Genomic DNA, 16,152 nt, shown 5'->3' with positions numbered 1-16,152 from the left:
TTCATATAGATCAAAATATAAAATTAGCTCACATCTATTAGTACACATGGAAATCATTATCTTACACATGTGTGGGATAGGTACCCTCTCTTTGACCACATAAAGAATCCCCGTGTGAGTGGCAGCAACACATACCTGTGAGGGCCCAGGTGTCTCACTCTCTTAAAATGGCCAATCCCTTTACATCCTGGGGTTGAGCATCCACCATGTTCGGAAGCTTCCATTAATTCTAAGGGGTCTATAAGAAAACAAGGGGGCAAAAATGAGAGAAAGAAAGAAGGGGGCATAAAATTAACCAGAAGGCTATAAAATAAAAATTAAAAATCTTAAAAGTCTTTTTAAAGGTTTTCCCCATGCTTTTGTTCACATTATCTTTCTTCAATAGTGAAATGGTAGACTTTGGTTTAAACCTCTTTCAATGTCACAGATTCCAGAAACACCTAAATGTGAATTAATGAGGAGATTCTAAGCAATTTTCATCAAGTAACTAACATAACTAATACAGGAATACTAGTATACTGTGAAAATTTCAGACACCACATTGGTATACAGAGAAACAGTTACAGATCCTGTTCATACTACATACTATCCCACCCACATTTCAGACACTCCCTCAGCCCGACAACTTATGTTCATGTGTAATGTGCTAGATGTTGTTCTAAGCATTCCCATATATACCTGTGTGTCTGTGTGTGTGTGTGTGTATCACGTTTTTGTTTTTGTTTCATTTAGTCACATATAAGGGATAACATAGATGTGTGCTATTCTGAAACTTTTTTTTTCTTTGGTCTTTAACTTCAGGTCTTGTAAATCTTTCCATCTTGATGGTAACATCTTTATGGCTGTTGCAGTGTCTGTATTATGAATGCACCAGAATTTAACCAATCTCTGTTTCTAAGGTTTGTTAGTTTAAATACATTGTAACAAATGGCATTCATGTGAATTTTTGTACCTTTACACAGCCTGTAGGCGGCATCCAGAAGTGAAGCCACTAGAAGGGGGACTGCATGCTAAACATTTTAAAACCCCACAATAATCTATTTCCTACATATTTTCTGTTACAAAGTATATGTTTTCTTTCAAAGTAGAAATCACAGTATGTTAAGTTTTCCATGTTTACTTTTTTAAAAATTAAATTTAAAGAGAACTTTTACTGAGGTTATTATAAATCACATGAAGTTTTAAGTAATGATTCATATAGAGACCTTGTAGACTTTGCTCAGTTTCTCAAAATGGTAACATTTTGCAAAACTACAGTATGAAATCACTCCTGATACACTAAATTTTGATAGTCTGACAAACTGTCTTCCAAAAATTCGGTATTGATTTTAAAAGGTGAGGAGTACTTCTAAATAAAAGTAAAAAAAATATATATAAACTTCGCTTTTTCAAACATTACATTTTTTCTTTTATATTTTTGTGACTGTCATGTGACTGAAAATGTAGGAAAAGGATTACATAGAGAAGAAATGTACAGTGAGAAAGAAACAGAAAGGATAGGAGAAAAGAACACTTTAAACATACAAGAACATGGAAACATTTATTTAAATTATTCTTGTATCTCTTACTCAAAGGAGGTTGAAGAGGATGCCCGGTTTTTGAACACCAGCCCACGGGGTGAATGTCTGGAGAATCTGCATCTACCCAGTAATCGTAGCAGCTGTTCCAGCCATCAAAGTGAACCTGGATGACAGAAAGAAATTAACAATACAATTCAGGTCATGAAAATCCCTACAATAGAAGTTTTACCCACCATAACAATTTTCATTCTCTTCTAAATTATACAGTAGATTTAATACCAAATACATTTTTTAAATTATTTAAATTACTTCATTTACACTATGAGGGAAAAAAGGGCACTTTTGACTTATTTTTAAATTATCTGTCCATTAAGAAATGTCTTGCCAGGAGTACTTCTACAGGGATATTATTATATGTATCTTCCAACACTAGAACATCTTGAATACATAACATCTTCATATAAGCAACACCAAACACCCAGTAAATATGCCTTAAGTAACGAATACATCGGGGCAGGGACGGAGAAATGGGAGGGGGTAGTAGAGAGGCACAAGGGCTTTTCATCTAAATGTCAACTCTTCCAGAGGTAGCTAGAAAGTCTTTTTAAACAAATTCAACATCCTATTAGAAATACAACCAGTTTACAAAATATCTCTCCATTCAATGCATTTCTAAAGAACATTTTTTTCTCATAAATAATTACAGTATCTCTCAAAAAGGTTTTATGTTGGTGCCACTGTTACTGACTACCATGTGGAAGAGCACCTGGTTCCCCAGCTAGGGTCACTAAGAATCAGCTAAGTAGCTTTTAATTATTACATATACTTTATCTTTTAGGATGGAAGATTTACCAAAAGGCTACAGATATTTTACTTTTACATTGTTTGCCAGCTACATCTCCTTAAGTCTGTGAATCCCTTACTCCTAACCAGACAACAGAGGCCAGATGGATGAAAAACGCAAACATTAAAAGCTGAACAACAAAAGTTCTAGAACAATGCATGAGTGAACATGTTTGTCATCTCAGAGTAGGATAACCTTTGTAAGCAAGATGCCAAACTCAAAAGCCGTGAAAGAATAGACTGTTCAATTGACCACATGAACATTAAAACTTGAGAGTGGCAAATATTCTATAATGAGTGGCAAATACCACACACACAAAGAAGAAAGGCCCAGGAGAAACCCCCAAAATACATTTATTACATATGTAACAATGTACTTTGTTCCTTAATGTATATAGTTACCATATATTAACATAGTAAGATTAAAAACCCAATAGAAAGATGAAAAATAGATATAAATTGCTCATAAATAAGAAACTAAGTATAGTTAGTAAACATATAAGAAGATAATCTATTTCACTTATAAGCAAAACACTACAAATTAAAATCACAAGATGTAGTTCTTTCAACCTGTCAAAAATGTGCCACTTGGGTGTTTCCTAGAGTTGGTGGGTATAAGAATAAAACGCTTTCTCTTGGACTGCTGATAGGAGTATTAATTAGCAAATACTTCTGGTATGTTATTTGCAATAACAATCACTTAAAATATATCACCCTTGACTTGATAATCTCAATAACTCAACTCTTCATTTACAGTAGAAAACAACCTGGGTATCCACCGTTAGGGACTGGCTAGCTAAATTATGGTACATCTGTATGACAGAATAGTACAGAGCTGTTAAAGTACATATAGACAGGTTCAAAATAAAGTCCTTCACAATGAATCCACTTTCTCAAGCTGAAAATCAATAAATCCTAGAATCAAAGCCCACAGAATCCCATATCTGGAAGAAATCATAGGTATTATTTTAAAGAAGAGAAGAGATCACACAGTTAATTAGGAGAAGTTACAAAGCCTAAAATTCAAGGATCCAAATAAAATTACTCATCATTCACATGCATTGAATATAAAAGCAGCACTTACATAAAATTACCTAAGTCGTCAAAGTAACCCCTTCTTTTCCTTTGATCAAAAACAATGCCCAATTAACAGTGAGAAGACATTCATGATAATTTTCTAAAAATACCAATTTATGCTATCAATGCTACCAATAAATGAACACACATAATTTAATGTTAAAGTAAGTTTGAAGTGTCCTAATTCTCAACTAATCAAGTGATTACCCTATTTTATTACACATGAAACGTCCCTGGATTCTGATCTTGCTATTCCTAAATTCCATTTATTTGACACTGGAATCAATGTTCACATAATATATGTCTCATTTGTTGTAAATGAACTCCTAAATTTTTTAAAATTTAGGCATCTTCCTATAGCAAACATACTCAATCCTAACAAATAAATGGTTCTCCACCCCTGCTACAGATTAGAATTTTCTCAATGATGAAAAGGAGAAAGAGATAAAGGGGGAAAAAAACAAACAAAACGTCTGAGCCTACCTAGGAGATTGTTAAACCACGGGTTTGGTTTTGCGCATACTTATGTTGTTTACTCAACGTCTAAGTTACTGAGGTGTGCGCTCAGAATTGAGACCCATGGATATTAACAAGCACATTACTGTACACCAATAGAGTCTCTGAAAGTCTTGATATCATAAATAAACAAAAGGGTTCTTTTTAAAGTTTCCTTACATATGTCTTTAAGAATGTTTATGGTAGATCTAGCATATCTGTTGATACCACAATGTGTCATAGTTTTCCATGAAACTGACTTAGTTTGGCAATGAGATGTTATCTACCTAGGATTAATGTACTTTAGATTCCATAGATAAGTCTAATACCACCAATAAACTAGACTGGTAGACAATCTGGAGAATTTTAGTAGTTTAAAATTACAATTTCAGAGATAAGATTTAGTTTAGATATTATGAACAGAGGTAACAATAAAATTCTCTTTGATAAGTACCAAATATACTTAAAAATGCTATCTGAAAGTATATAAAAAATAATATATACAAAAGTTAATACTAACCCGAATCAAAATTCTCATTCTAGAAGCCCACATGAAACAATTTTATTAATGTCTGTATAGTTGTATTTCATCTCTTGTAAATTCTACTACTTCAGTTGCTGGCATATTAAGAGGTTTTAAACAAACAAAAAAAAATCAGACACTTTAGTAACATTGTTAGAGTTTTACTCTTGCTGGTGACTATTTTGAAAAGTAATCCAAAGTCTAACAAAGAACAAGAAAGGAAGATACACAAATGTGTAACATGAAATACTTAAAACTTTTACAAACCCAAAAGAGACATACAAAATATTTATAATACAAATGTTTCACTAGAAATACAATTATATATGAAAGCAACTCAGCAATAATTCTAAATTTAATAAAAAAATCTAAAGAAAATAATATGAGGGGCATCTGGGCAGCTCACTCAGTTAAGTGTATGATTCTAGACTTAGGCTCAGGTCATGATCTCAACGTTGTGAGATCAAGGCCCAAGCTGGGCTCTATGCTGGACATAGAGCCTGCTTAAGCCTCCCTCTCCCTCTGCAAAGGTCTAAAGCCAGGAGGACAAATGGAGAAGTAAAGGGGCCGACAGTTGAGACGTGACAGTAACCAGCAACGTGAGTGGAGGGCAAACGAAGTTCGGAGTGCTGACCTACAGGACAGAGTGGTGAGGGGCTGCCTAGGCACCTGAGAACAGGACCAGAGCAAACCCATGTACCAGGCAGAACCCAAGAAGGACTCAATCTGGTGGCAGGAGGTAGGAGAACTCCTTTAGTGTGCTCCCCAATTCCCCCCACCATGGTGACTGCCCCTTCAACAACCCTGTCAGAGAGCAGAGGTTTACCTTGTAGAGAAATAAAATCACTAAGGCTCTGAATTCTAGAATAAATATCCCACGGCCATGGGTGGGACAGAAAGTAAGGAACTGAGCAAGAGCTGCACATACCAGCCCCGTCCTTCTCTCTATCTCGCCCAGCAGCCATCAGGAAGGAGACTGGCAGAAACTGGAAGGCTCCAGAGAAGGACTCAGGTGCCAAAAATGGGGATCTTCATGTGAAAAAGCTGGCTCTCTGTTTTCTTATCAAATGGTGAAATCCACTTGTCTCTAAGTCCCACCCATGAAAACAATTAACTTTTTAAGCGTTTTTTCTTAAAGAATACAGCCAGTCAAGGACCTGACATTTGATCTGGCTGAAGAGAACTCCTGGCTCCTCACTGGGATCTGTGGCTACACTTGACGTTACCGTCTCCAACAGAACAAACTGGATCCACCTTCCTGAACATTCCTTGACCCTGTGAAAGGTACAATCTGATCTTCTTTGTAAGATTACTTCTCTTTCTGCATCCTAGATTAAAAGGATTTGCTTCTGTACTTTTCTTCTGAAAAGTCTATATCTAATACAATCCCATCAGAAAACATTAATCTGCAAGTTTTCAGGGAAAAAAAAAAGAGCATACTATTGAAGAATGAGATGCCATATTCAGAAGAAATCACTCTATGATTTACGACAGACTTTTAATATTTCGAGTGTGTGCTGGGAGAAAGAACAGAGTTACAACATAGTAACTGTCAGTCACAAAGAGAAATTCTTGCATCAATTAAAGGAAAAAGACTGGATAAACATTGACAAAGACGCACAGCTGTTTTATTTGCATATTCCTATGGTCTGACTAATTACAGGACCTCATAAGTTAAATATCTGTCTACGTTTCCATCCAAGATATCTTAGAACAAAGACAAAATTCCACCAGAGTACACTCACTTTTATTCGGTGATCATCCGTGTCCGCAACTGTTGCTACTCTAATAAACATAGGATTTCTTTTGTCTATGACTTCAAGCTTCATTTTCTTCTGAAATCCATGTGGAGGTTTCTGCCATACAGAAAAGTTTACATGGTAAGATTCAGAGGAAGAGAAGGTGGGCTCCGTGTCACAAAGACAGCATAAGATGAGCTATTTACAGAATCAACCTTCTAACTCGCAAGTTCCTACAATAGCTTTGGACCTTTCCTTCCCTATCAAAAAGCACAATCCCAAATCACAGGGCCAAACCCTGAGGCAATAGAAACAGCCAGAGCACCCAACCACAGGAGCAAAACAGAAAGCAAAAGATCTTAAGATAAAATTCAAAATGCTTCAGTTATGCAAGAAGTTTTTCTCATTAGTGAGAAGAAGGCTTCTTGGCAAAAATCAACAAGCATTTAAATAATTTACAGAAAAAGAGGGAAGAACTTTAAAGTGACAGAGAAGTGACACAGAGATTAGAAATGATCAGACCAAAAAGCAGATGTCTTTAAAAAAAGGAAAATTAGCCATCAAAACATACAAGATGGAATTCGTCCTGTAAAAACAGAAATGAGTAAGGAGGACCTTTGCTGCTAGACCTTAGCTACCTATGCCTCAGTCCTCAGCAGAAACCTGCAAACCTCGAAAAAAGTGGCAAGCTGCAGAAGGCAAGGTGACTGTTAATATTAGGCAAATTGCTTAACTTTTCTGAGCTTCACACCCCTGTTCTTTAAATTGGGTATAACAAAACAGTGGCTCTGAAAATTAAGTGTGAAAATTATGTAAAGGATAAAAAACAATCAATGCAAGGCACCTGAAGGCCAAACTAGAGAAGTCATAGTTATCTCTTTGGTATCATTGTGACAGGAGACATGCAGGCAGATACTGATGTGATTTTATCCAGTTCAAAGCAAACTGCAATGCAAGTTCTTCTTTGTAACAGCTTGAGTTAAAGTCAGAGAGTCAGGTAAAAATTCTTAAGTAGGTCATAACTCTATTCATTTTTAAATCCTAAATTTACTATCAGATATGCTGTTTTTACATGGCTTTTCTTTATGTAATATGCTTTTTTCTTTCAAAAATTTTGATGTTCTTTTCTATATTTGGGCCCATACCTCTAATTAATTCTATCATTAAAAACTCTAGCAATTTATACGCAAGAAAATCACTTAAAGAAAAGTGAGGTTTATGACAGACTAATTATGCGACATTAAAATATTTTTTAAATACTTAATATAGTTTTCTTTAAATTCACAGAAAACTAGAAATTATAAAAGAAGCTTTTAGAAATAAAAAATTTTTAAAATACATTTCATTACTTATTTTTCCCTTGCAAAGAAATGAGGTTTACTTTGAATCTTACCAAGTTATATGTAAGATGCAATGACTCCAGTTAGAAAGATACTATTAAAATAAGCAGGTGACCTTGTATTTTGATAATTAAACATGCTGATTAATAGCAATAAAATGAAAAACAGCAACTCAGCTTGCCATAAACAAATCTAAAGGAACGGTTAAATACAATTTTCATTAGAAAATATCCTATCTTGTTTTGGTTTTTCAGAACATCTACCTGGAAAAATAGAAGTTTGCCATAAGACCACAACAACTCATTCCATACCAATTCAAGCAGAAATATTTTCCAAGGAGACAGGTCCAAAATGAAAGTATTTTCTGGATGCAAACAACAAAAACCCCAGTAATAACTTTGACTTTCAAAATTGTAAGAAGTCAAAAACATCTTCTGTGGTCTTCTGTTTCCCTCCCTTTCCTCTTCTGGTTCACTTGTACTCTCTGTTTCTGTTCTTGAATTTTCAATGAATGTACACCATTGCCAACACAAATTAATCAAATAGTGTAAAACAGATTAACTCACCACTTTGAAAGCTCTTGCAGGAGCAGGTAAAGAATTGGTTTCTTCTAAGTATTTATCCCAAGAAAAATGTTTCACATTTGGATAACCTAAGAAAGAAAAAAGTAAATCCTGTCAGGTTTCACCAAAATGATAGTGAGAACCACAAACTGACCTGTAAAATTAGGATATATTATTACTATAACCTAAGAAATTATGTTCCTATCCCACATAATCACTTTAAACTGAATAATACACTCAGAACTGTTTAATAACTATATTACTTTCATCTTGATCAAGACTCCTCTATTACCTTTTAAATGAAAATTTAAGATATACATATAATTTCTATCCTCAGGTAAGTCCTATATACAGATACACACAAACAAAAGCACCCTTTACTGTCCAATTCTACTAATCTAGGAAAATCTCATGTACATACAGACAATGCACAGTTGTTTGTTATGTGTCATATATATAATACATAGGGAATAGAAAGCACTTGTTAAGAAGAATGAGGCAGATTTACATACACTAATATGTGACATATTCCAGATATATCATCATATTATTAGGTCAAACAAACAAAAATCAAGTCATAGGTACGGTGTTTTGTTTTTTTTTTTAAGGTTTATTTTATTTTTAGAGAGTGTGAATGTAGAGAGACGCAGTGAGCGAGGGAGAGGGAATGGGAGAGAGAATCCCAAGCAGACTACATGCTGAGCTCAGAGCCCTACAGCGCGGGGGGGCTCCATCTCACAACCTTAAGTAAAACCAAGGATCGGGAAGCCCAACCAGCTGAGTCACCCAAGTGCCCCAGGTCATGGAACAGTGTTAGAAGAATATGTAGAAATAACTATTCCTCTTTCCTCCTTTTGTTTCCTCCAGAGTCCAAAATCCATTAGGCAGGCATGAGCAGGAATTAACATAAAGAGGACTGGAAAAAATAGGTAAATATACTGAGATAAAAGAAGGCAGACTTCTTACCGACTGAAAAAAGAGGTATAAATAGACAAAGTAGGAAACTAGAATAAACTTAGGGGTCTTTGATATGAATTGGAGCTAAGGATATAAATTCATTGTTTTCAATGTCTAAATAGATACATGAATATACAGAATTTTAAAAAATATTTTTACATGAGTGTGTTTCCTAACTATGTCATCTGAGAGGACAGAAGTAGTATCATACCAGCAGCAAGGAGCACACCTACTTCTTCAGATTTTAGTTTGAATCAGGGAAAGTACAAAATAAGCCTAGCTATACCAGAAAGTAGGAAGTTCTCAAAAAATGATTAGAACATGTCAAAGGACATAGTAACAGCTTAAAGGGACTCCTACAGCCAAATGTGAGAAAATCTGGACATGGAAGTAAATAATACTGGTTAGAGATTATAACTCATTGATAAAAACAGTAATGTATGAGTCCATGCAGAGATAAATAAATTAACTGAATGAATAAATGCAAAGATGAAAAAGTTATTTTTTATAGAAGAATATCAGCTAATTATGTACAAGGAATAGAAAATTAGCATTTAGCAGCTGCCAGAATAATAATTTGTACTAGAAATATCAACAGATGTTAAAACTAGTGAGTGATGCTGGGATGAAGTACAGGATATTTATACAATCTCAAATTATCTCTCCACAAAATACTTATTAATTAGAGAGGGAAAAAAATTATGTTAGTGAAGAAGCCTGGCAAACACCATCTTTTTTTTTTTTAAGATTTTTAAAATTTATTTTAGAGAGAGTGTATATGTACACACAAGCAGGGGGAGGGGCAGAGGGAGAAAGAGAGAGAATCCTCAAGTAGACTCTGAATAGAGCAGAGAGCCCAATGCAGGGCTCAATCCCAGGACCCTGAGATCATGACCTGAGCCAAATCAAGACTTGGATGCTTAACCGACTAAGCCACCCAAATGCCCCTGGCAAACACCACCTTGATCAATTAATGTTAAAAAATCAAGGAATGAGACAAACTGACTTCGTATGCCACCTGAGAGGATGCAGTGAGCACACAGCACCGTTTCTGTGATATTCCTGCCCAAATATATAACCCGGATCTAATAAAGTGGAAATGCTAAGCATATCCAAATTAAGTGGCATCCTACAAAATGACTAATCTGTGGGGCTCCTGGATGGCTCAGTTAGTTAAGTGTCTGACTTCAGCTCAGCTCATCATCTCAGGGTCCTGGAATCAGAGCCCCACATCAGGCTCCATGCTCAGTGGGGAGTCTATCTGTCCCTCGACCTCTCCCCTGGCTCATGCACTCACTCTGTTGCTCAAATAAATAAATTATACATAAAATCTTTAAAACACAACAACAAAATGACTAATCTGTAATTCTTAAACATACTTACATGAAAGTCAAAAAAAACGTAACTGAAGGGGAGTAGAGGGATGTAACACCTGAGTGCAATGTCTGATCCTTTTAGAACAAATGACATCACTGATAAGACTGAGGAACTTGAATGGGTCTTTGGGTCAAGGGCATAGATGATTTCTACTATTCTTGTACCTTTTCTGTACCTTGAAGTTGTTTCAAAATAAAGGTTTAAGACTAAGTATTATGCAACCATATCTCTATGAATACAAATATTTTACAATATATTTTAAGGACCGTATCTTGCAAAATTTAAGTAATATTAAAGCTGACTGCACATGCATAGAAATCTGTATACAGAGAGGCAAAAAGATTCTTCTGGAGAGAGAGAGGGACAAACTCTTAAACTATTATGAGAGCGAACAGCCATTACCTCTATTTTCACTCTCAAGTTTTCAGAACAAGCATGTATTAATGTACAATTGGATAATTCAAAAGAAGATCATTTTAAAAGTCACCAAGACTTTAATTTTGGAAAAACAACAGTAGACATGCTACATGTTTCAAAGAAAACATGAACATGGGGCGTCTAGCAGGGCAGCTTAGAGGACTGATCAAGGATGTGGCAAGGGTGGCCGAAGGGGCAGCTGCCTCTGGGGAGTGACTGGAATCCTTCTCACATAGGACATCAGAGATGCAGCCAGGAAGCTGCCCTGGGAGGAAAAAGGACGGGAGAAAGCGTATCTTTGTTGTCAGCGTTTGGTACTTTTGAACATGAAGTTCGGATTGTTAAAATTTGTCAAAAAGCTATGGCTTTTCTCTTCCACTAAGTTATAAAAGTCCACAAAAGGAGACCGATGACTTGGTTATCTGCCTCCCAATGTAAGTCAACAACAATGCCTGACACCAGCCCTTCCCACAGTACTTAAGCCAGTGCTGTGAAGACATAACGAGGAACCTCCTGTTCACTGGTTCTCTTGTCAGATCTCTGATTATGACCAAAAAGGTGGGAAAGAAAGAAAAAAATGGATCAAGACTAAATTGGGCAATCTAAAAGAATCCTCCAAGCAACTCAGATGCTAACAGTGGCACACAGGTAACTATGCCATCAGCATTCACCGGCTCCTAACACTACGTAAGCCGTGGGACACAGGAGAGCCATCTGGGAAAAATCTTCCGGGCAGCTCGACAGTTGAGCCATGAAACTGTTAATATCTTGCTTTAACACTTCATTGTTTATGCTAATGCCCTTTCATCTTCAAGACAGCTCCATAAATCAGTAAAGGACAGGGGCTTTTGTCCCTTCACACAGGAGAAAAGTCAGAAAGCAGAAAAGACTCATCTCAGCCATCCCTAGCATGACAGAAGTGGTCCCCTGGGTGAGTAAATGATCAGAGACTAAGACATGGTACCGAGGAACTGGAGACAACCTGCAATCAGCTGTTGGAACGGAATGAGACAAGTACTGGAAGCTCCAAGCTGAGTCTTTGCTGCCATCAACATCCACAAATCAGCTCTAAGCAAACTAAGCAGCTATCCTTTGCCTGTGACAACGGAAGTTGTCATCGCTCACACAAGTACCCATAAGTAACCACACACACACAAGACAGTGACACTTTCCACCAGCCGATACCCCTGCCTTTTCACCCAGGTGGCTCCTTCGAAAGGCATATGCTTGGAAACCTGCTGTCTTGATTATGCACATGAAAATAAACTCAACGTGACCGAGGACAGAGAGCCCATTTGTCAGCCTTACACCATTCACTCTCAAAGTGGCGTGAGGAAGCGGAGAGGGGGCCACGGGGCTGGAAGCAGACACTGAAGTATCTATATAGCACAGAGAACAGAGAAGAGGTACTACCAGCAAAAAGGTGCAAAATCAATTTTGGAAACAACAACCCAATAGAAAAAGGAAAAGGGAGTATGTGAGTTCTGAGCCAGGTTATTAAAAAAAAAACAAAAAAACCTGAAGCCTCAAGTTCTCACTTAAACGTGAGCACTGTGCGTTTCTCAGAACGGACTCACATGTGGGTCAAGGCTCCATCCACAGTGCTGTCCCCTATGCCCATTTCTCTATGTTCATTAAAGCTTTAGACAATTCACTTCTGTGGTTAGACGATATACTTCAATTGTAGATTAATGCAAGGTCTAGAAATGAATTTCAACTTGAAAAATAAAAGACCTTTTAAAAGAAGAACTTGGGGCACCTGAGTGGCTCAGTGGGTTAAGTGCCTGCCTTCAGTTCTAGTCGTGATCTCAGGGCCCTGGGGCTGAGCCCCCACAAGCTCCCTGCTCAGCAGGGAGTCTGCTTCTCCCTCTCCCTGTGTCCTTCCCCCCAGACTACACGTATGTATGTGCTCTCTCTCTAATAAATAAACTCTTTTAAAAAATTTAAAAAAATAAAAATAAAAGAACTTACCTTCCAAAGAAGACAACCTTTGATACTCTGTTATGGACTAAACCAATGTATATACTTCCAGACTGGAGGTCAGCAAACTGCCACTTGCAGGCCAGCTGCCTGTTCTTTGCAAATGAAGTTTTACTCAGACGTAACTACGTTCATTCGTTTCTATATCATTTAGGGCTGCTAAAACTGAATCGAGTAGTTATGACGGAGATCATATGGCCTACAAAGTCATAAATATGTTCTATCTGGCCCTTTATGGAAAAAGTTTGCAGACTCCTGATGCATATGAAAAATAATATTAGACAATAAGGGGCACCTGGTGGCTCAGTCAGTTAAGCGTCTGTCTTTGCCTCAGGTCATGATCCCAGGATCCTGGGATTGAGCCCTGCATCAGGTTTCCTGCTCGGCAGGAAGCCTGCTCCTCCCTCTGCCTGCTGTTCCCCCTGATTCTGATCTCTCTCTGAGAGATAAGTAGATAAAATCTTTTAAAAAATAGCAGACACATAATAAATACAAACCTGGTGGAGTAATAAGTGTTCTTCTATGTTCTTTACACCAACCAACTGGATGAATATGTGGACTTGATGCTTCACACCTGTAGTTATATAAACCACAAAACTGTAATTACCAGGATAAATTCTCAGATACAAGTAAATGTGTACATAAATAATCATATACACAAGCAAGCTAAAATTATTCAGCATCTGTAAGGACAAACATGTAAAAAGCAGGAAGCTTGATCACCCTCAAAAAGCAAAGCGTACTATTTCTATCATCTGTCACAATGACAGAGACCAGGCATTAAGACGGGGTAGCCCCTTCCTATCCTCACTCTCTTCTCCCCTCTGCCATCTTTCCTTCAGTCAAGCTTGTATTTTCATAAGACTCTTCAGCAGCATGCATTATGTGGCATCTGAGTCCTTGCTCCTGATCAAACCTGTTCTATGTACTCACGAACTTAACGTGCAACATTCATTTGCTCCCTCGTTCATTTTAAACACTGAGCAGTTACAATGCATCAGACACTAGCACAGACAAGGAGGATACAGTAGCACATAAAACATGTACAAAGTTCCTGCCTCCGCAGGATCTTCAGTATACCGGGAAGAGACAAGAAATAAATTAATAAAATATGTACTCTAGAGGCAGAACACTATGTGGACAGGAAGTGGAAGAAAGAGGCAGAGAGCAAAAATGGAAAAACCCTTTATACAGTAGAGTTAAAGGGGCTTCTCAAATAAGGTGACACCTAAAGAAAGTGAAGAAAGAGAACTGCGCCACTCAAATGCATAAGAAAAAAGCCATTTCAGGCAGAAGGAACAGCAAGTAACAAGGCTATGAATTGGGAGTCTCAGGGCTATGTCAGGAATAGACTGAGGAAAGCAGAGAATAGGCAATAATATCAGAAAGGGTCTTTAGGCATGATAAGGTCTTGGGATCTTACTCAGAGTAAAATGATGTTCACTAAAATATCATGCATGGGGTTTTAGCAGAAGAGTGGCATAATCTAATTTATGTTTTGAAGTAATTATTCTGATTGCTTGGCAAACAATTAAGCACACTGGAAATGAGATGAGGCTCTTAGAATGCCTTTTCCAGAGTTGATGAGGGTGACCTGGACCAAAGTGCTGCTGATAAAGGTAATAAGAAGTGATCATGTTTTTAGGTCTATACTTTAAAGAAAAAACCAACAGAATATGCTGGTGCATTTGATACAGAATGTGAGGGATGTGAAGAAGTCAAAAACATTCCAAGGTCTAGGGCATGGGCCACAGGAAGAATGCAGGACCATTTCCCGAGATGGGAAGACTGCAGACATGGTCTTTAGCATTGCGAATGGTGAAGAGTTTTGTTATCAACATATGTTTGACAAATAGGTTAAGAAGTCAAAGAGATAATGAGCACAAAAATATGGAGTTCAAAGACAAGATCAAGGGTAAAAACACAAATGTGAAAGTGAGTCATCAGCATTTTGGATGATATTTAAAGTCATGAACAGAGACGAGGCCATCTGGTCAATGAATACAGAGAGAGAATAGAAGAGGTAGGAGGGAAAGACGTTCATGAAGAAATGTCTAGAAAATAAGTGAAGGGAAGAAAGAAAGAAGTCAATGCTGAGTCAAAATCAAAGAAGAGAAGAAACCAGAATTGATCACTGGATTTACCAATGTAAAGGTCTTTAGCATTCTTGACAAGGGTGTTCTGATGGAATTGGGGATAAGATAGGACAGACACTATGGAGTGTTATGCCTCCATCAGAAAGGATGAATACCCATCTTTTGTAGCAACATGGACGGGACTGGAAGAGATTATGCTGAGTGAAATAAGTCAAGCAGAGAGAGTCAATTTATGGTTTCACTTATTTTGTGGAGCATAACAAATAGCATGGAGGACAAGGGGAGATGGAGAGGAGAAGGGAGTTGAGGTAAATTGGAAGGGGAGTTGAACCATGAGAGACTATGGACTCTGAAAAACAATCTGAGGGGTTTGAAGGGGAGGGGGTAGGAGGTCTGGGGAACCAGGGGTATTGGAGAGGGCACGGATTGCACAGAGCACTGGGTATGGTGCAAAAATAATGAATACTGTTACGCTGAAAATAAATTTAAAAAAAAAAGAAATTGCCATGAAAATTTGGAAAAATAATTGGAAAAAATTGGAAAAAATTTGGAAAAAAAAAAATACCCAGGAGGGGAAAAAAAATGAAAGGACAGAAACTGGAATAGGGAGGGTTGGTTTTTTAAAAAGTATTTATCTATTTTAGGTGGGGAGATGGGGAGGAGCACAGGGTGAAGGAGGGAGAGAGATACTCAGACTGCGCTGAGCACAGAGCCTGGGTTTGATCCCATGACCCTGAGAGCAAGACCTGAGCCCAACCAAGAAGTCAGACAGACGCTCAACTGTCCACACCACCCAGGCACCCCTGGAATAGAGTGGGTTTAAGAGTAAAATGGATGGATGACAAATGGAGTCGACATGCTTTAGGAGCTGTTTTAAAAGGAAACCAAGAGCAAAAGGAATCTTACTGCTTTTGTTTTTGTTTGTCTTAAGTTGGGAAATCCAGAGGGGAAAGCTGAGTGAGGCATATATGGAAATTTTCTGTACTTTTTTATTTTCAAGTAAACTCTATCCCCCAACAGGGGGCTCAAAGTCACAACTCTGAGATCAAGAGTTGCATTCCCTACTGACTGAGCCAGGTGCCCTCCTCTGTACTATTTTTTAAGTTTAGAATTGCTTTAAAATGTTTAGAATTGCTTTAAAATAAAACTCTTTACAAAAGATGGGAAGTATTACTTCGTTTATTCAAGAACTATATGCTGAGCAATGACCATGATAAGGGTAGTG

At 37.3% G+C, this 16,152-nt stretch overlaps 1 protein-coding gene across 7 annotated transcripts in view; it reads right to left on the bottom strand.

Moving 5' to 3' along the window:
• The window catches only part of L3MBTL3 (L3MBTL histone methyl-lysine binding protein 3), a 111,799-nt gene that overhangs the window by 41,256 nt on the left and 54,391 nt on the right, over positions 1 to 16,152 (bottom strand). For all 7 annotated transcript variants that reach the window (XM_059400706.1, XM_059400712.1, XM_059400708.1 and 4 more), the window contains 5 exons: positions 13,329 to 13,405; positions 8,104 to 8,189; positions 6,204 to 6,314; positions 1,569 to 1,683; positions 136 to 238 (listed from right to left, as the gene is read on the bottom strand). In XM_059400706.1, the coding sequence (XP_059256689.1) occupies positions 136 to 238; positions 1,569 to 1,683; positions 6,204 to 6,314; positions 8,104 to 8,189; positions 13,329 to 13,405 (492 nt within the window). The remainder of the gene's footprint in view (positions 1 to 135; positions 239 to 1,568; positions 1,684 to 6,203; positions 6,315 to 8,103; positions 8,190 to 13,328; positions 13,406 to 16,152) is intronic.

This window comes from Mustela nigripes, chromosome 5, assembly GCF_022355385.1.
Source record: "Mustela nigripes isolate SB6536 chromosome 5, MUSNIG.SB6536, whole genome shotgun sequence".
Taxonomy (NCBI): Eukaryota; Metazoa; Chordata; class Mammalia; order Carnivora; family Mustelidae; genus Mustela; species Mustela nigripes.
This window is presented reverse-complemented; position numbering and strand designations above follow the sequence as displayed.